The sequence below is a fragment of the Cebus imitator genome, unplaced genomic scaffold (assembly GCF_001604975.1).
Source record: "Cebus imitator isolate Cc_AM_T3 unplaced genomic scaffold, Cebus_imitator-1.0 Scaffold212, whole genome shotgun sequence".
NCBI lineage: Eukaryota > Metazoa > Chordata > Mammalia > Primates > Cebidae > Cebus > Cebus imitator.
Genome location: NW_016107527.1, coordinates 2038859 through 2060006, shown reverse-complemented (window position 1 = coordinate 2060006; position 21148 = coordinate 2038859). Strand labels below are relative to the sequence as shown.

Below are 21148 nucleotides of genomic sequence, written 5' to 3'. Positions count from 1 at the left end.
CTGGATGAATGGTTTCTCTAACAATAACTGTAGCTACTATTTGAGTTATATTACTTAATCAGTTCAAAAGAAAGACCTGTGAGATGAACACAGGTTTCCAGAATGGAAAGAGGATAAATTTGTTTTGTTTTAAGCCACCTGATTTATGGTAATTTATCATAGCAGCCAAGGGAAACAAATACGGGGCAATCTCATTGAATGGCAAGGGCACCCAGCTTAGGACCCGGATTCCCAACAGCGACCCTGGCCTGTTGTTTCCCTGGACTGCCGTTTCTTGCAGCGTAAGGCTGTCTGCCTCTTGCATTCTCAAGTGTGGGATCCAGGAGCATCGTTCTCTGTCTCTCCTGTGGCCAGTGGGTGTGGACAGGAATTGTGTGGTGACCTTTATCTTGGCAGAAATGTTTGAAGATGATGAATTCAAAGCTCCCCTTTTAGAAATATGACTAATAGATCATTTACATGTTTAAAAGATTCCTTTTGTGCAGCAGACTTAAACCAAAGACTATTGGTCTTAATTCCCAAGTGCAAATTTTAAGAAAAAATAACAAAGGCTAGAGAATATGGGAAGTACCATTGCCCTTTAGTGATACGTGTGTCTTAAAGGAATAAAAATCTTACTGAAGGCACGGCAACTTGGTTAAGGCATAGTCGTATCTTTTCCTTCGCTACAAATGTTGTCCAGTGATTTTTTTTTTTTTTAATTAGGCAGCCTTATCAGACTCTATTCATCAGAAACCATAGTCCTTGTCTGGTAGTAAAAGTTCATGGTAAATGTAGTCCTTTTCAGCAGGCAGCCTTTCAGCAATTGTGTGTCTAGAAAAAGTAGGCATTCCATTTTAAGAATCATAATGTTTTACCCTATGCAAGAAATATAGTGCAATTTGGAATGCTTGCCTATAACTATGAGTTGATTACACAGGAAGAGCAAATTAAGCATCAGTAACAAACTTTTTCTAAAAATCTCTTTTTAAAATAATCAAAAGAGAAATGACAACTTGACTGCCAGTTATTGAACTACTGCTCTCTTGGTTAAATCTGGGATATATTTTTCCATTATGAGCCCAAAAAGTCGTTGGGAATGGGCTTTTGTATGTTTGACTGTGGTTTCCAATTCAACTTTCTGTTAAAGCATTCCATTTGTTGCAAATGCAAATGAGAAGGTAGATGGGAGGAGGACCTTCTGGTCTACCACCCAGAAGCCAGTGCCATGATGGCTATTTCTCATAAAGGCGGAGGGAACAAATGGAAGACTCATGCCCTGTATATCAGTTTGAACACAGAACAGAGATGCCTCTTAAGAGTCTCATCTGTGTGAGAACCACCATGGACTGCGGCTGTGGGGTCAAATCAGCATAGTTTTTGAGCACATGTGTTCAGAGCACCAGGGTAACTGCTGGTAACTGCCCAGAAATCTCACCTTCTTTCTAGGTTGCTGTCTTTTCTGGACAAGTCAACATACTCCTGATTGTGGGATCAAGCAATATTTATACAAATCCCCAAATCCCCAGGGGTTTGTGGGGATTTCTACACAGACAAGCACAAAACAATAAGAAAGGTCGAGGAGGTCAAAAGGAGCTGGAGGGAGCCAAATAAACAGCTGGAGGAGAAAATACACAAAACAAAGGGGCCCGTACGGTTTCTCCTAAAAGGCATGTTCAAACCCAACTACGAATCGACTTCCTTTTTCTTTTCTTTTTCCTTCCTGAAATGTTTATTGGACACCTACTATGTGACAGGCAGTGTTCTAGGTACCGGGGATAAGGCAATAAACAAAACAGATGCAAATCCCACTTTCTTGGAACTTACATTTTATTAGGTTGGTGCAAATGTAATTGCATTTTTTGCCACAATTAAACGTAATGGCAAAACCCATGATTACTTTTGCACCAACTAATAGATGAGCTGATGCTGGTGGAAGAATGGCATCTGGTTCCCCTTCCACTGTGCCCATATCAGAAAGGCTCCCGGGGCTACAGTCTTCTCTTTTGAGTAATGAACACTAATAACACACTGCCTATGACTCTCTGAATCCTGTCCAACAAGCTGTAAAGCCCCGAAGAAGCTGACAGTCTTCTCCTCCTCTAGTATGTTCTAGAGTATTAACAGACAGTGCTAGGGACATAAGGGGTTTTAAATAAAAGAATGTGGGGTATAATATTGTATCGTATTGAACCTAAAGGGCAGATACATTACATCTGGTGTTCCTGATGTTAGAATATTTAACTCAGAGGTTAGAATATTTTAGAAAGAATAAGTCAATGAGTTACATGTGGAAAGCACTGGATGAATGGTTTCTCTAGCAATAACCGTAGCTACTATTTGAGTTATATTATTTAACCAGTTCAAAAGAAAGACCTGTGAGATGAACACTACAGATGTGCATTGCTTAACGATGGGGATACATTTCGAGAAATGCATCCTCAGGCAATTTCGTCATTGTGTGAACATCGCAGAGCGAACTTACACAGATCTCGATGGTGTGTAGCCTACTACACACCTGGTCTGTCAGGCATCCCAGGATACAAACGGTAGTTCCCAGGATACAAACACGTATGTCATGTTATTGTGCTGAATAATATAGGCAGCTGTAACACAATGGAAAGTATTTGCGTATCTAAACATAGACTAGGTAAGTGAAACTACATTATTACAATCTTACGGGACCACGGTCACGCATGAGGCCCATTGTTGACTAAAACATCATGAATGCAGTGCGTGACTGTATTTGTATCTCCACTTCAGGGAGGAAAATTTTGAAGTTTTGAGGAAATCATGCAAGATCGTGTTGCCACAGAGAAGTGGAGCTAGGATTCAAATTCAGGGAGTTTGACTCCGGTAGATTTTAACTCCCTGTCCTGCTGCCCCCTAATGGCAACCCCAGATGAATCTGACTTTGGAGGAAGTTTTTCAGGCATTTAATACTTTTTTTGTTTGTTTGTTTTTCCCCTCAAGACAGACTTTCAAATATCTCATCATTTGGCTTTCATGCTAATGTTGCCCCACTGGCTAATAGGCATATATTTAACTTTTCTCCTGCTTTCTATTTGAGCACTGGAAGGTTAGTCTATACTCTTATAGAAAGGTAGCATGTATGTTTCTTTTCTCATTTTCAGGGCTGACCTGAAAACTAGGTGAGATGGACAACTTCCTGTGAATACAAAATTTAAGGGATGCTAGGAAGATTTCCCTACCCACAAATTCATCTCCCTCACTTCCTTCTGATGTTTAAGATTCCACCAACACAGCTTCACTGCTTGGCTTTGGGCTCCTCCTACCTTTAAGACAACAGGCTAAAAAGGAAGTTACAGGTTCCTGACACAACGTCCAGCTAATTTTTTTAAAAAAATATATTTTTAGTAGAGAGGAGGTTTCACCATGTTGCCCAACCTGGTCCCAAACTCTTGACCTCAAGTGATCTGCCTGCCTGGGCCTCCCAAAGTGCTGAGATTATAGGGATGAGCCACCATGCCTGGCCTGACCTAGCTGTTCTTTTAAAATTTACCAAGACTATTTTTGTTATTTCCTCACAAAGATTCCATATGGCAATGGAAATTACCTTCATGTCATTTTTTGCAAATGGCTTGATGCATCCCATTGATTTGCCTTTATGTCCGCTGGCTCCATCTAATAATCAGAGCTGGACCCAGACTTTACCTGTTCTAGGAAACGTTCCTTGATTTAAGACTCACAAATATGCATATAGTATATCCATCCCTGATGCATTCTCTGACCAATTATTTAATCAAAATCTCCACTCAGATTTTTCATAGGTCCTCAAACTCAACATGTACAAATGTGAACTCAAGACCTATACCCCAACCACCATATTTCATTTCCTCAGCCAAGTTTATCTAGGTCAGTGAATGGAAACCTTGGTTACCCAATTGTACAAGCCAGAAGCTTGGAGGTCATTCTTGAAGATTCCTTTCCCTCACCCCTAAGAGGCTGCCACTCACAAAGTCTGGGGGATTGTATTTCTTAAGTATCTCCTGCACTGAGATACTTTTGAACTCCACTGCCTTCGTTATAATCTCACAAGCTTCTCATACCTGACCATTCTAATTATTTGACTTAAGTCTGCTTGCATCTAAATCCCAAGTATAACTGACATCCATCTGATCACATCAATTCAGTAAATGGTTTCACACTGCTCTTAGGGTAAGGAATAAAATTTCTCAACAACCTATTAAAATAATCCAACTCTATACATATCATTTTTTTCTAAGACAACTCTTTTTCACTTCTCTTTGACACAACTGAACTAGATCTCATCTTAGAGCTTAATTCTGTTTCACATGTACAGAAGATTTACACTAAGAGCCCCACTCTTCTCCAATGCTTACATCTATACACTTTGCCATGTAACACTACAATGCTCTTCCATTGTTGATAACTTGTAATTCCCTGACCCTGAGTTCAACTGGTCAATAAAATTAGACCAGATTCAGAGCCCAGGCCCCAAGAAGCCTTGCATGTTTCTACTTGTCCTCTTGAACCTCTCCCCTCACTGTATAAAGAATCTGCTCAATTGATCCCATGGACCCATGGGAGTTCTTAGATCCCATGAGCAGGATAAGGGACATCTGGAGTGGAGCTGCTCAGCTAAATCCAGCCTAGAGCAACTCACCCCCAGGGGACATATAGGTTTATAAGAAACGGTAACTGTCTGTTACTTTAAGTGGTTTGTTATCTAGCAGTAGCTAACTGATACACAAACATAACAATTTACATTTTCCTATGGCTTGGTAAGTATCTTCTACCTTTGTTGACAGTTAGGTCACTGAGGGTTAAAATCAACAAAGAATGTGTACATGGATGGTATCCTTACTGCTATGAACAGCAAACTATTGCTTGAGGATGGAGGTCCAGTAATAAAACAGTGGCTCTTTCTCCAAAAAAAAAAATAAATCTTCTGTGACTTCAAATGAAATGAGAGCTTTTCTGCCAATCCCGCAAGTCAGGATGATGAAATTGGGTATGGATCTTTCCCTGCAGCCACAGAAACTCTTCCTCCCTGTTAAGGATGACAGATCCATTGCTACAACCAGGAGGCCACATTGAAAGTTCAGAGCTGGTTTCAGAAATGACACAGTCTACTTCATTCTGGATAAGGGCACAGTCTATCATAACGGGTATTTTAAAGGTCACCCTAGATTTAACCAGGACATTGTGTTCCTTTCATTTTTTGTCCTTTAAATTTTTTTTGAAAAGCTGTTGAATATCTCTGGCCTTTCCATTTTTCTCTACCAGAAAAAAACCTATTACTAAGTGCATGTTAATTAAGCCACAGGGGTAAGACATTGACAATTCAAAATGAAAACCACAACTGCATGTGGATGTCATATCCTGCCCCCACATGCTGTGCTCTTAAAGGGAGATTCTTGAAATCAAAACTTTTGCACCTGTAAATGTGAAGAGTGACTTGAGTGTTGTAAAACAAAGTGCACTACATGCCATCAGCTTTGTTATGTCAGGACAGAAATAAAGATGCAATAGTAAAGAGTCAACAGATATCATAGGACCAGAGAACACAAATGCATACACACCTGGATGGGTGCAATTCTTCTCCCTGAAATAAATTTTAAGAATATATGTTTTAGTCTTGCTCGAACCCATCCCAAACTCTGGAGCAAACATGTTAAAATGAGAAACAATGAACCCTCTTAGTTAAAAAATGTTTTACATTTTAGTGGGACTGGAAATTTGAATAACTGGCTCTTTCTCTCCTTTTAAATCAGTGACACCACGTTGTCTTTAAATAGTGTGTATTTGCAAGAAGGCCCCCATTGCTATCTGCTGCCTGACAGACCATCGGTTGCCTGGCCTTGATCCTCCTTCCCTACTTCCCTCCCTTCCTCCCTCCCTCCCTCCTTTCCTTCCTTCCTTTATTCCTTTTTTTGAGAGGAAGTTTCGCTCTCATTGCCCAGGCTGGAGTGCAATAGTGCTATCTCAGCTCACCACAACCTCTGCCTCCTGGGTTCAAGTGATTCTCCTGCCTCAGCCTCCTGAGTAGCTGGGATTACAGGGACCCGCCACGATGCCTGGCTAATTTTGTATTTTTAGTACAGACAGGGTTTCTCCTTGTTGGTCAGGCTGGTCTTGAACTCCTGACCTCAGGTGATCCACCCGCCTTGACCTCCCAAAGTGCTGGGATTACAGATGCGAGCCACCGCACCCGGCAGGTGAGTCCTTTTTTAAAGTGCCTCCAAGGACAGAAGAAAGTGAGTGAGATTATTCTCTTTCTTCCCCAAATTGCTGCCCTCCTTTCACTTCAGAGCCAATGCTTCCTAAAGAGAATGTGTCCCCTCAGTGTGACTTCCTGTGCTGTCTCTTCTCTTAGGATCTCCTGGCCCCTGGGGGAACGAAGCAGCCCTGAGACCTATTTTGCTTTGTGGTTAGCCAACTGAGAGGCAGGAGGTTTAGAGCTGTGTTACCTGAAGACTAGGGCATCGTGGGGTGGGGCTGGGCAAAAAGTGGCCTTCTTGCTGCAGAAGAGAGGCCTGGTGAAGGGACCCTTCATTGACAGGCTGAAACTCGAGAGGGACATACTCGTCAGTGGGCCGGGTTTGGGGCTCCAGTGAGTCAGCTGTGTTCAGGGTCCTTTCAGGTTCAGGGGTCAATCTTGAGCGGAGTCCCAAGGGTGACAGCAAGTACGAAGGATCTTTTGGGCTTCCTGGCAGCCTCTTGGAAAGGTAACATGGGGAGCCCGCAGGCTCTCTCCAGCCTTCCCAGGTGGGCACCTGCAAGGCATCTTGCTGAGGCAGTGAGTGCCAAGTCCCACAGCCCCGACTCCTTAATCTCCTCAAAGTGGGAGAGGTGGAGATGCGGCCTGGGGCTTGCCGGTCAAACTGGAGGAGACTCCCCTGGTTGTCACAGTGCTGTTTTGGCAGGCTCCTCGGCGGGTGCCCAGGAGAGGCTCCGCAGCCTTGGGCTGGCACCTCTGGACAGAGTGACTCTGTTTTCTCCATAAAGCTAAGAGGACCCGTTGGTAGAAGGTTCCAGAAGATGTCTGAGTTGCTGTTCTCTGGATCACATGGAGGTTGCTCAGTTTCTGCATCCAAGCACCACGCTTCCTCTAGCAGTTCTTTGTCCTTTTCCAGAGAATTTCAAGCAGGTTGTCGTATCTTTAGTGAGGAAGAGCAGACTGTGGAATCTGTAGCAAATGAGGGAGACTGCGGTGAGAAAAAAGGTCTAAAATTTCAAAGGAAAACTTCGAATTCTTCAAGGGAGATAGAGCTCAGTTCACATCAGCATCCTTTACGTTCAAAAGATATTAATATACGTGACTCCAGCCTTCCTATCTAAATAGCATATTGAAATCTGTTTACTGTCTACTTAGTATTCCTTCCAGGTTCAAACAAAAAAGACTTTAAACATGGTGAAACCCTGTCTCTACTAAAAATACAAAAAATTAGTGGGGCAATGTGGCAGCTGGTGTAATCCCAGCTACTTGGGAGGCTGAGGCAGGAGAATCGCTTGAACCTGGGAGGCGGAGGTTGCAGTGAGCTGAGGTGGCATGCCATTGCACTCCAGCCTGGCCAACAAGAGTGAAACTCCATTTCAAAACAAAACAAAAACAAACAAACAAACAAACAAAACAACTTTGGTAACTTAAGATACTTCTTGGAAACCACATAGTTCCTCTCCTTGTGATGATTTCATTTTAAGAGAATCAAATATACATTAAATCCTCCTTATCGTCTACATTTATGTATGTAAGGATGTGCTTTGGTGCATCCCAGGGATACAAGAACAAGGAAAACAAGGCTTTCTTCTCTCAAGGTTTTAATTACACAGTGAGACAAGCTTTGAAGGTAACCAATGTGAAGTATCTGGCATTGTCTTTATTTCAGATCCTATTGATCTTTACATTTTGGAAAAATGACTTGCAAGTTTGAAAAGAAAAATCAAGATGTCACCAGGCAACCTACTATTCATGGAGGCGTTTTCCGTGATTCATGCATGCAGAATTATCTCTTCTCGTGCTCAAGCAAAGCCAACTCTTCTATTTCACAACTTGATTCATGGGAGCGACTTACTGCAGTTCCGTTATTCTGTACCTTCCCAAAGGTATGTGTGGGAAAACATCAATCCTTACACATCACTTATTGTATGAGAGTTGATGTTTGATGATTTACAGACCAGTCGTGAGACTGCGGGACAGGCGGGAGACCCATCTTCCCTTGCCCCGGATGGTGTGGAAGGTGGCTTCAGACTGTGCGTGGATGTTTGTGGATAGAACATTCGTAGTTGACCATATATTCTAAGATTATCAATAATAGTTTTAGTAAGTTTATAATTCTAAAGCAGAACTCAGCAATCTGAAACCCTTTGGCCACATTTGGATCGCCAACATTTAAGAATGGCTAATAATTTACTTCTTATAATTTTAATTGGATGGACAATATTCGTGAGTTGTTTGAGGAACCGCTTTAGTAGCACTTTTCCACAGTGTATTATTTGCATCTTCAACTTGATATAGAGAAGGCTGAAAGCCAATAAACCTTTCCCTCATAACCTGACCTCATTCTGTTGATTATTATTCATGGTACTTTGTCAAAATACAGTGATTATTACTATGTTTTCTGTAGTTCTGTGGAGAATACAATAATTGTTACAGGTTTTCATAGCATCTAAATATTCACTCCCACACCAAATGGCCCCACACTGATGTACTCCCTAATTTTTATTCCTTACTTCTCCCTATGCTTTGTGTACTTGTCTATGGCAACTGCTCTCTCCTCTTTGTTTCTTGTAATCTGTGTCAGTCATGGAAGTTCAACAACCTTCTGGATAGAGAATTATAGGCTGTTAGATCTATTCCTATCAGTAAAGAGGAGAACCTCAGTCATGACAATGTTGTGACATTGATTTTGGGGACTTTGTGATCTCTTATTTTACTCCCTGACTCTTACGTTGTTTAAGGTCAAATAAGGCCAGGCACAGAGGCTCATGAATGTAACACGAGCACTTTGGGGGCAAAGGTGGATCACTTGAGCCAAGGAGTTCAAGACCAGCCTGGGCAACATAGTGAGACTCTATAATTTTTTTTAAAGGCCAAATGAAACTAACAGGTGCTGGATTTTAGATACTACTTAGATACAAACTAAAGTCAGTTCAACTCTTATTCACAAAAGAAATATAAAATTCTTAATGTTGGATTTGCTTTATTTTGAGTTCAGGGCTCAACTGTTATATAACTTCACATGTAGAACATGCATGAGGTACCCTTTTTTGCAGAGTGAAGGAAAGAAGGCAATGCCAGTTTAGGAAACTTACGTTCAGGTAAGGTGAAACTGTACTAGTTTTGCTTTTAGATTGGTAATTCCTGGGTGCTGCTCTAAAGGTTGATACTAACATTGCTAGAGAGGCATGAAATGGTCCCTCCTGACCATTGATAAAATAAGGTACATTGTTGCTTCATGGAGAGGCCAGTTCTTCATTCTCCCAACAAACAAATGCTGGGCTAAGCATGAAATCTATAGGTACTTTCTTTTTTTTTCCTTTATTTCTTTGAGATGGGGTCTGGCTTGTTGCCCAGGCTGAGTGCAATGGCGTGACCATAGCACGCTGTAATCTCAAACTCCTAGACTCACAGAATCCTCCCACTGCAGAACTCCTGATAGCTGGGACTATAGATGCTCACCACCACACCCAGCTGATTTTGAATCAATAGGGACTTTCATGGATATATACACTCAGGGCCATTCCATTATTTTTCTCCTTTAGAAGACTGTCCAAATTCTAGGTGCAACAATGTTAAAGGAATTCAGTATATTTGCATAGGCACTTGCATAATAGATCAGATTTCTTAGTCTTTGGGTTTCCCCTCTGTCCTTTTGGCCTTTTTCTCTCCTCTGTTGAGGGATTAGGTTACAGCTTTGGGTTTCCTTTCTAGTCGTTTCAGACAAAGGGTTGTAGCTGTTGGTAGGAAGTTATGTATGGCCAGTAAGATTCATAGGTAAGTATTATTTATGAGCCACTGTGTTAAACATGGGAACCAAGGCAATAGTCACTGCTGGCATGACTCACTGCAGAAATGGAGAAACTTTAAAAACAGCAGGGCTTTGGGAGGTGGTTTGCAGAGAGGCAGGAAGAGCTCAAGCACCAGGGTAAATGGATCTGGTTTCTCTTCCAGTCTCACTGCCAACTGGCTGTGTGACCTAGGACAAGCCACTTCTCCTCTGCCAACATCTGTCCAGCATTTACCAAGAGGGTATCAAAGAACCTCCCTTACAGGCTTGTTGCAGAAATTAAATGAGATAATGGCCAAGGCTCCTGGGAGGCACTCCCTAAATGACTATGCCCAGTGGATCTGGTAGAATCAAAGTTCACAATAGATCCCTTCATGCTAACTCTTCTCCTTTATGTTTAAAAGAGGAAATCAATACATGGTCATCATAAAGAAAATTCACCAGCCTTTGACTTTCCAAGAGAATCCAGCAAACACCCACCCACTCTGTGGGGGAAGCCATCTCACTGTACTAGAAACTATTAAACCATTGTAGATTAATGATTCATTAATTTTAATGAGACCTGAAGAGACCGGGAAAACAAGGGAACCTGACAGCAATAGGATGAAAGGAAAGTGCATGAGAGAAACCCGGAAAACCACTGAATGTTGCCTTTAATACCTGTGAGATGGTCTGTCTCTGAAGGCGACCGCGCCCAGGTGGGTCCTGACGATCCTCAGAGCTCACCAGAGTGAGCTGCCAAGGGAAGGCTCCGAGCAACAGGTTCCACACCTGTAACAATGCGCCCTCTGGGCTGAGTGAAAGCAGCCTCGCTACCAGCTGCAAGGAGGAACTGGCCTCTCCCCTCCTTAGAGATATTTCCAGTGATTTGTTTATGAAAAAGCCTGAAGGGAAGCCAGTTCAGAATCTAAGGCAGCCTAAGAACAAGTCAGGTAAGCAATGGCTGATCAAATACAGAAATGATGCAAATGTGGCTTTTTACTTCCTCTTGAGGCATTCAATAAATCATCACTGATAGTTCAGTGAAGCAGTTCTAGGTTTCTGTTTGTTTTCTCCAAGGTGGTGAGATACATTCTTCGAGACCACTTTCTTCACATCATAAAACATTTTGTGTTGGTCTATTTGATTAATGACATGCTTTGATAATCATTGAATAATAGAGGAAATGATTAGAGCACTGGGGAGCAAATTCGTGAACATTAGTTCTCAAATAATTAAAATGCAAATGGAAGAGCGTTTATATCCACCAGTATTCTCATTAGATCAGTACCCCAAAGAACATTTATTTGATGCCTAGGTGGAGATAATGCATATGTATTCAGCATTAAACAAAAATGTCTACAGACTTTATCAAAACAAAGTCGAAGTAATTCTGATGAAGTCTAATTCACTGAAGTTTTCATTGCTTGGATTCATTACAGATACTTACTGTGAAGGTTCCTTGAGGACTGGTAGTTCTTAAAGTAGGGTCCCTGGACCAGCAGTATCAGTATGACTTGGGGACTTGTTAGAAAGGAAAAATCTTCCCTCTGCATACTCTCCAACCCCTGGAACTCTGGGAATGGGGCCAGAAGTCTGTGTTTTTTTGTTTTTTGAGACAAGGTCTCACTCTGTCACCCAGGTTGGAGTGCAGTGGCGCAATCTCGGCTCACTGCAACCTCCGCCTCGAGGGTTCAAGCTATTCTCCTACCTCAGCCTCCTGAGTAGCTGGGATTACAGGTGCACGCCACCAGGTGGCGGATTACACCTGGTGCAAGATTACAGGTGCATGCTAACTTCTGTATTTTTAGTAGTGACAGGGTTTCACCATATTTGCTAGGCTGTTCTTAAACTCCTGACCTCAGGTGATCCACCCACCTCAGCCTCCCAAAGTGCTGGGATTACAGGTGTGAGCCATTGTGCCCAGCCAGCAGCATGTGTTTAACAAGACTTCCAGGTGATTCTTACACGGGTTAAAATTTGAGAACCACTGACTTTAGGGAGAAAAAAAAAAGTCTAACTTATAGATGTTGGCCTTGTGATAACCTTTGTATTAGTCTTTAATTGTCTCATATTGATCTTACTAGAACATTATTTACTTAGAACTTTGAAAAATGACTTGATCTCCTGCTCTCACTACCATTGCCAACATTACCACGGCTCAACCAAAAGTAGGATATCAAAAAATATCTATTTTGCCAGCATGGAGCCTGCATAAAACAGTTCTGAGCTCCTGCCAAGGATGTCTAGAAATGAATTCCTTCAATTTGGGAAGGAAAAAAAAATGAATAAAGTCTTTTAGCTTTCAGTTTGTGGAAGGAAGGTCATACTTTATCTACCAGTCCCCTCACGCAATGTGATTGTAAAACTGTCTCTCCTAGGGAATAATGATAATGGAATATTTGATTCCAATGCAAAAACTTCCAGCCTCTGGTTGTAACTTAAAGAAGGAAATTAAGAGGTCACAAAGGATTATCAGTGAAAAAAATGTGCCAGCTCTTCTGATTCGTCAAGGAGATGGCAATACGGAGGCATTCTGGGGGTGAAAGGATGCCCTAGAGTCAGCTTTTCCTTTGAGACCCTGGGCAACCTCACTGTGGCCCTTTCTCAAATAAGGGGTGGAGGTGCTCTCCAATACTGCAGACGGAACAGCTTGCCTCAGCATTTTTGGCCTATGTGTAGTTTTACATTTATGTATGCTTTGCTTCAATAAAACGTGTACTTTAAAAAGTACACCTATGCTAAAAGATGATATCCTAGTTTGCTTAGTTTCTGGCTTTGAATTGGCAAATTCCTAAAAAATATTTCCTTTTTAGTTGTTGAAAAGAGGTATGGTATTTATTTGAGCTTCCTTTTAGGCTTTAGGGTTACAAAAATTCAATTGTACCATATTTACAATTATTAATATAGCTGGGAACAGTGGCTGATGCATGTAATTCCAGCACTTTGGGAGGCCAAGGCAGGCAGGTGATTAAGTCCAGGAGCTCGAGACCAGCCTGGGTAACATGGTAAAACCCTATCTCCACAAAAAATAAAAAAATTAGTTGGGTGTGGTGGTGCGTACCTGTGGTCCCAGCTACTTGGAAGGCTGAAGTGGGAAGATTGCTTGGGCCGAAGTTTCAGTGAGCCATGATCATGCCACTGCACTATAGCCTGGGTCACAGAGAAAGACCCTGTTTCTCAAAAACAAATCAAAACAAAAAAAGATGAATATCAGGTGAACATCAATGCATCTTGATATTTTTCAATATTTTTGAGTTATTTATTCAGGAAAAGTTTCTAGGCAGTACATATTCTGAGCTGTTTCATATCCCAAACTGACTTTATTTTGCTATCACATATGCAGGGCATGGAATTCTTGCATCATGGTATTTTCCTTTAAAGGTCTGTAGAGATTTTTGCATGATTTTCAGTTGCTAGTAGTTGAAATAGAAGGTCAATAGAATATTTACTCTTTGGTGAGTACCATACTCTTAATTTTTTTTTTTTACTTCTTTGTGACATTGTGCATGTTTTATTGAAGTGTGAAATTAATTTATATATATATATTATTTTATTGGGATTAGGTATTGCTATACACCGAGGCTGATCTCAAATTTCTGGACTCAAGTGGTCTTTTTGCTTTAGCATCGCCATAACACGGACTACAAGGGATGCTGCTAATTATTTATTTAACAATTTTTGAAAGAGATAGAATCTTGCTATGTTGTCCAGGTTTAAGTTTTTTCTTTATATTTGAAGGTAGAGATGTTTACCTAGCATATGTCATGGTGGGTTCTGTTTACCAAATATCTGGTGTGTATTCTCTATGGTTTAAAATATTTTTTCTAAATAAGAAATATTTTCTGTTGTTTGACATCTGTCACTCTTCCACTGATTGTTTCTTCACTCCCATTCTTCATTCTCTTCATTTCATTCTTCACTTTCTTAATTCCGTTTCTTCACTCTTCAGAGTGAAATTATCTCTTTACTCTGATATTTTATCTGTTCTCTATATCATTTTTATTTTTTTACTGCTTTTACCTAAGGGATAATTTCTTTTTTTAAAAAAATATATATATTTATATAAATTTATATATAAATATATATATATTTTTATTGCACTTTAGGTTCTGGGGTACCTGTGAAGAACATTCAGGGTTGTTGCATAGGCACATACATAGCAGTGTGTTTTGCTGCCTCCATCCTCATCACCTATATCTGGCATTTCTCCCCATGTTATCCCTCCCCAACTCCCTATACCCCACTGTCCCTCCTCTAGTTCCCCCCAACAGATCTCAGTGTGTGATGCTCCCCTCCCTGTGTCCGTGTGTTCTCATTGTTCAATACTTGCCTATGAGTGAGGACATGCAGTGTTTGATTTTCTGTTCTTGTGTCAGTTTGCTGAGAATGATGATTTCCAGGTTCATCCATGTCCCTACAACGGACACAAACTGTATTTTATGGCTGCATAGTATTCCATGGTGTATATGTGCCACATTTTCCCTGTCCAGTCTATCATCGATGGGCATTTGGGTTGGTTCCAAGTCTTTGCCATTGTAAACAGTGCTACAGTGAACATATGTGTGCATGTGTCTTTATAATAGAACAATTTATAATCTTTCGGGTATATACCCAGTAATGGGATTGCTGGGTCAAATGGAATTTCTATTTCTAGGTCCTTGAGGAATCACCACACTGTCTTCCACAATGGTTGAACTAATTTATACTTCCACCAACAGTGTAAAAGTGTTCCTATTTCTCCACATCCTCTCCAGCATCTGTTGTCTCCAGATTTTATGGTGATCACCATTCTAACTGGTGTGAGGTGGTGTCTCAGTGTGGTTTTGATTTGCATTTCTCTAATGACCAGTGATGATGAGCATTTTTTCGTGTGTTTGTTGGCCTCATATATGTCTTCTTTTGAAAAGTATCTGTTCATATCCTTTGCACACTTTTGAATGGGTTTGTTCATTTTTTTTCTTGTAAATCTGTTTTAGTTCTTTGTATATTTTGGATATAAGTCCTTTGTCAGATGGGTAGGTTGCAAAAATTTTTTCCCATTCTGTTGGTTGCCAGTTCACTCTAATGATTGTTTCTTTTGCTGTGCAGAAGCTCTGGAGTTTAATTAGATCCCGTTTGTCTATTTTGGCTTTTGTTGCTAATGCTTTCTGTGTTTTATTGACAAAGTCCTTGCCTATGCCTATGTCCTGAATGGTTTTGCCTAGGTTTTCTTCTAGGGTTTTTATAGTGTTAGGTCTTATGTTTAAGTCTTTAATCCATCTGGAGTTAATTTTAGTGTAAGGTGTCAGGAAGGGATTCAGTTTCTGCTTTCTGCACATGGCTAGCCAGTGTTCCCAACACCATTTATTGAACAGGGAATCCTTTCCCCATTGCTTGTTTTTGTCAGGTTTGTCAAAGATCAGATGGTTGTAGATGTGTGGCGTTGCCTCTGAGGCCTCTGTTGTGTTCCATTGGTCTATATCTCTGTTTTGGTACCAGTACCATGCTTTTTTGATTACTGTCGTCTTGCAGTATAGTTTGGAGTCAGGTAGTGTGATGCCTCCAGCTTTGTTCTTTTTGCTTAGAATTGACTCGGCTATGCGGTCTCTCTTTTGGTTCCATATGAAGTTTAAGGTGTTTTTCTTCCAGTTCTGTGAAGAGGGTCATAGGTAGCTTGATGGGGATGGTGCTGAATCTATAAATTACTTTGGGCCATATGGCCATTTTCACAACATTGATTCTTCCTAACATGAACATGGAATGTTTTTCCATCTGTTTGTGTCCTCTCTTATTTCCTTGAGCAGTGGTTTGTAGTTCTCCTTGAAGAGATCCTTTACATCCTTTGTTAGTTGTATTCCTAGGTATTTTATTCTCTTTGTAGCAATTGCGAATGGCAGTTCGTTCTTGATTTGTCTCTCTTTAAGTCTGTTATTGGTGTATAGGAATAATGTGATTTCTGCACATTAATTTTGTATCCTGAGACTTTGCTGAAGTTGCTTATCAGTTTCAGGAGATTTTGGGCTAAGACAGTGGGGTCTTCTAAATATACAATCATGTCATCTGCAAATAGAGACAATTTGACTTCCTCCTTTCCCAATTTAATACCCTTTATTTCTTTTTCTTGCCTGATTGCTCTGGCTAGAACTTCCAATACTATATTGAATAGGAGTGGTGAAAGGGGGCATCCTTTGTAGTGCCAGATTTCAAAGGGAATGCTTCCAGTTTTTGCCCGTTCAGTATGATATTGGCTGTGGGTTTGTCATAAATAGTTTTTATTATTTTGAAATACATTCTGTCAATACCTAGTTTATTGAGAGTTTTTAGCATAAAGGGCTGTTGAATTTTGTCGAAGGCCTTCTCTACATCTATTGAGATAATCATATGGTTTTTGTCTTTGATTCTGTTTATGTGGTGAATTACGTTTATAGATTTGCTTATGCTGAACTAGCCTTGCATCCCTGGGATGAAGCCTACTTCATAGTGATGGATAAGCTTTTTGATGTGTTGTTGCAATTGATTTGCCAGTATTTTATTGAAGATTTTTACATCTATGTTCATCACGGATATTGGCCTGAAGTTTTCTCTTCTGGTTGAGTCTCTGCTGGGTTTTGGTATCAGGGTGATGTTGGTCTCATAAAATGATTTGGGAAGGATTCCCTCTTTTTGGATTGTTTGGAATAGTTTCGGAAGGAGTGATACCAGCTCCTCAGGGTTAATTTCTTGACACCATTTTCTATTTGGCTGTTTTGCTTTTTCCATCTGCGTAGTCCAAATTGCCTTTAAATGTTTCCATAATGACTTTAACATCAATTTTACTTTTAAGATAAATAGGAGTGTTTCAGTGCAATTTTCTTTTTTGCTTTTCTTTTTTAGATGATGGAGTTTTGCTCTTGTTGTCCAGGCTGGAGTGCAGTGGTTCCATCTTGGCTCACTGCAACCTCTATCTCCTGGGTTCAAGTGATTCTCCTGCCTCAGCCTCCCAAGTAGCTGGGATTACAGGCATGTGCCACCACACCAGCTGATTTAGTATTTTTAGTAGAGATGGGATTTTACCATGTTGGTCAGGCTGGTCTTGAATTCCTGACCTGCAGGTGATCGATCCATCTTGACCTCCCAAACTGCTGGGATTGCAGATGTGGCCGCCACTCCTGGCCTTGCAATTCTTTTTTATTGCAAAACGTTTTTATGGTGGCGGACTGTAGGTTCTTGATTCACGTCAAAAATATGGATTATTTAGTATGTCATGAACTGAGGCCTATGATTAACTCAACTATATGTGGTCCGAAAATTAAGGTCAAAGAATCATGAATCAGATAATTTCTAACTTTTCCTGTTTTTTTTTTTTTTTTTTTTAAACTCTCTTTCAAAGAAAGTAGCTCTACTGAGTCATTTTATAATTTTTTTTTTTGCTTTTTTCTTGTTACCTGTAAGCTATTTTACTAGGCTCAGTAGTTGTTCTATTTGCCATTCCTTAGGGAAGGATATCTTTGCTTGCCTGATGTTGACTTGGGATCAACAAAGGACTTCACTGGGTTCTGATTGCTGCTCAGCGATTTTGCAGTTTAAGGGGCAGGGACCTAGAGTCACAGCTGCAGCCACAACCAGCCCATAAGCTGGGTGCCATCACGCCTATTCAGGGACAAAGGGCTCTTCAGCATGGCCAGCCCTCTGCTTGCTTTCAGACTTGTGACCAGGAGCCATGTCTGAGGCTTTCCCTCACAGCCACTGTGCATTGCTACAGCTCAGATGAGAGGACTCAAAGGGCTGGGCTTTCCATGAGTTCCCTATGACCTCCTGCCTTCTGAGTCTCGGAACAGTGCCAACTCGCTTCTTAGAACTGGAGTTTTACTAGACATTTGTTAGCAGCCTCCCTGCACCTGTGACCCACTCTCCTTTCTAGAGTTGTGATTTCCATTTAAGGCTCCATGTGTTTCTTCATGTTTTTTTTTCATTCCCAGCTTGAGGGGTGGAACACTAGACCTTGGCTCAGTCAAATGTGTATTTCAACCCCCAGGCTGCAAGGATTGGTTTAGGAAATCAGCATGTGACCCAGCTAGTCCAATCAGTGTAACTCTCAGAAATTTTTCTGAGAATCCTGGGACAAAGACTTTGCTGATGAATGTGGAAGATGAGGCAACCAGCAATGGGAACTGTTGGCAGACATCTTGACTCTGGAGTGGAGGAGTCAGTCTTAGGATACATCTAACACCATGACAAGCAGGATGTAGTTAGAAAGAAAACAACAAAACTAGGCTTTAATGACATCCTGAGTAGCTGAATCAGTCCACCTCCAACTCTAGAAAGAGATTCTTCTACATTTGTTTCCCCAAGTCATTAAATTTCCTTTGTTGTTAAGCCATGTGGAGTCATGCTTTCTTTGCTTACATCCAAATGCATTCTCACAGACAGAGAGGCATCTGCGGAAGTGTATCAGTTCCTCTTCCTCCCTTCCAGAGGCATTGCTCTCAGAAAGGGGTCTGCTTTCAGCATCTTCTTTTGATCCAGGACCACTTAGACTGTGTCCGTCGTCTGCTCTCACACTGCTAGTAAAGGCATACCTGAGACTGGGTAATTTATAAAGGAAAGAGGTTTAATTGACTCACAGTTCAGCATGGCTGGAGAGGCTGCAGGGAACTTAAAATCACAGTGGAAGGGGAAGCAAACACGTCCTTCTTCACATGTTGGCAGCGAGGAGAAGTGCCAAGCAAAAGAGGGAAATGCCCCTTGCAGAACCACCAGATCTCATGAGAATTCACTCACTATCATGAAAACAGCATGAGGATAACCGCTCCCATGATTAAATTACCTTCCATTGCGTCCCTACCACAATACATGGGGATTATGGGAACTGCAATTCAAATTGAGATTTTGCTGGGGACACAGCCAAACCATATCAGACTGTATCTGAAGAATTAACTTTTCTACATTTCCAGATTATAGGTAGCACCAATCCTTGATTTCCAATGGTCATGCAGATGTGTTTCCAATGTGAATATTTTGATGGTCACTGTATTAGTTTTCTAATGCTGGATAACAAATGACTGTACATTTAGTGGCTTAACATATAGCATGCATTATCTCACAGTTTTTGTGGGTGAGGAGTCTAGACACAGCTTATCTGAGTTTTTTATTGTGGCCTTGTGAGAAGGCTACAATCAAGGCATTGGCTAGGCTGCATTCCTTTCTGGAACTCAGGGTCCTCTTCCAATTTCATGTGGTTGTTGGAAGAATTCAAGTCCTTGTGGTTGTAGAATTGAGGCTCTCAGTTCACAGAGGCTGCCCCCAGTTTTCTGCTATGTGATCCTCTCCATAGGCATTTCACACCACAACTTGCTTCTTGAAGGCTGCTGGGACATTTTGTCCCTCCAGTCTGGTAGGATGGAATCTTATAAATATATTGTAATATAATCACAGGAGTAATACCCTATCACCTTTGCCATATTTGATTGGTTAGAGGCAAATCCCAGGTTCTACCCACCCACATTTGAGGGGAGGGAGTTACCCAAGAGTGTGATTTGGAGGTAAACTTAGGCTGTGTCTGTCTGTCATTTTTAACAGTAATTGAGATTTGTTTTCTAATTAACATAGCTAGGCTAAGCTATGTCCCAACTTCAACCACCGTGCCTTTCTTTGACTCTGTTTTTGACATTAGATTGGCCTGACGAATGGCTTTAAGTGTTTCTGATGGATAAAAGCTAGTGTGGAAAAGTGAAAGTAAACCAAGCAACTGTGCATCATAGAAATTCAGGAAGCAGGCACAGCTGAGGTTTCACAATTCCTAAGGCTGCCCCTGGCTCTGCATCAGCCCGTCTGTTTGCCAAGACCCAGCGGAGGCACTGTGAGGTTTATTTCTTCTGTTTAATTTTAGTGTGGGCTGCTTTGAATTTTGCTTTGATAATCAACAGGGGCTCACAGTAATGCTTAGACTTACAAGAATGAATTTGTTTTGATGTTGACTGAACCAGCAGCAAATCGTCTACCTTGGAAAGTGAGGAGATGGGATTTAGGTGTGAAATTCATTTCTGAGTTGTGCCGAAGCCCCAAGCAGCTGCTGATTACCTGGTACATTTCACTCAGCTCAACTCAGCCAACTTTTAGTTCTGACATTTCTAAAGTGGTTCCCTTGTCAGAATTCTAGATGTGAAGAAGTTAATAACTGCAGAAACAGCCTTGGAAATGAGGGAAAAATAAGCCTGTGTATTTTATTTTTAAATGTAGTAAAGATAGAACAGATAATCAGGCTGAAAATTATCTTATTGCTGGTTCTTCTTGGTGATTTAGGACCCATTGTAAGACTTAATCCACTTTCCTGTGATCCCTGTCCCAGGGTCATAATTCTAGCATGATTATGTCAAAATTATCTCCACAGTAGTCAATTGCAGGGTTATGCACAGAGAATTAAGACTTCAGGTGGTGAATAAACAGAAACAGCAGGAACCTGGAAACCGAGAGCCATAAACCTTCTGTTCTTCTGAAAATGCTCCTGAGGATGGCAAAAAGTGGAGAGAGAAGAAAGAAAACATGGCTTGTTACATAAAGCAAGAATTATTTCTAAATAAAAGGAACGTTGATTCAATTTTCTCAAATGAAGTTTTCTTAAGCAAGGGAACTCCATGAGAAGGATCAAATTACTGTCACATTTTATACAAATAATGCAATGAATGTAAAGGTTTTTCAAAACGCAATGCCTATTATTTTCTATTTCCTATACAACCTACAGTCATTGTATAAAGACAGAGTTATCTTTAAACTTTTTTGACTGCAGAGCACTTTATCTGATTTATTTTTTGTTTTCTTTGCAGAAAGAAATATTTCTCAGATTATTGTTTAAAGGATTATAGTAATCAGAAATTGATTTATGCCTCATATTCCATGCATGGTGAGAGCATTTATTGGGAATGATCTGTGTGCATGGCTGATTATATCACATTAGATAAACAATCACTTGCAATTTATTGGTTTTATTTCTTTTGGCAGATGTTGCTGTATTTGATTGCTACACATTTTGCTTAATGCTGGAAGAGCGTTTTGTGTATGGTTAAAGGTGTCACAGCTCTTAGGATCAGTCAAATTAACTTAGTAAGGATTCTATGGATCCATTTTGCACTGTCTGAAAAACCAATTTATATTATTATTTTCTGCCTTTCATAGATAAAGATAATTTTTTTCACATGTAGGACACTTTAACGTTGTATTTAACAATAACTCTCCTG

General features: G+C 40.7%; 1 protein-coding gene across 3 annotated transcripts in view; it reads right to left on the bottom strand.

The window, feature by feature from the left end:
* The window catches only part of PLEKHG7 (pleckstrin homology and RhoGEF domain containing G7), a 61398-nt gene extending 50669 nt beyond the window's left edge, over positions 1-10729 (bottom strand). For all 3 annotated transcript variants that reach the window (XM_017548618.2, XM_037745759.1, XM_037745760.1), the window contains exons 1-3: positions 10635-10729; positions 6435-7153; positions 5547-5569 (exon numbers count right to left, since the gene is read on the bottom strand). In XM_017548618.2, coding sequence (XP_017404107.1) covers positions 5547-5569; positions 6435-6968 — 557 coding nt within the window. In that variant the 5' untranslated portion in view covers positions 6969-7153; positions 10635-10729. The remainder of the gene's footprint in view (positions 1-5546; positions 5570-6434; positions 7154-10634) is intronic.
* Positions 10730-21148: the final 10419 nt, after the last annotated feature.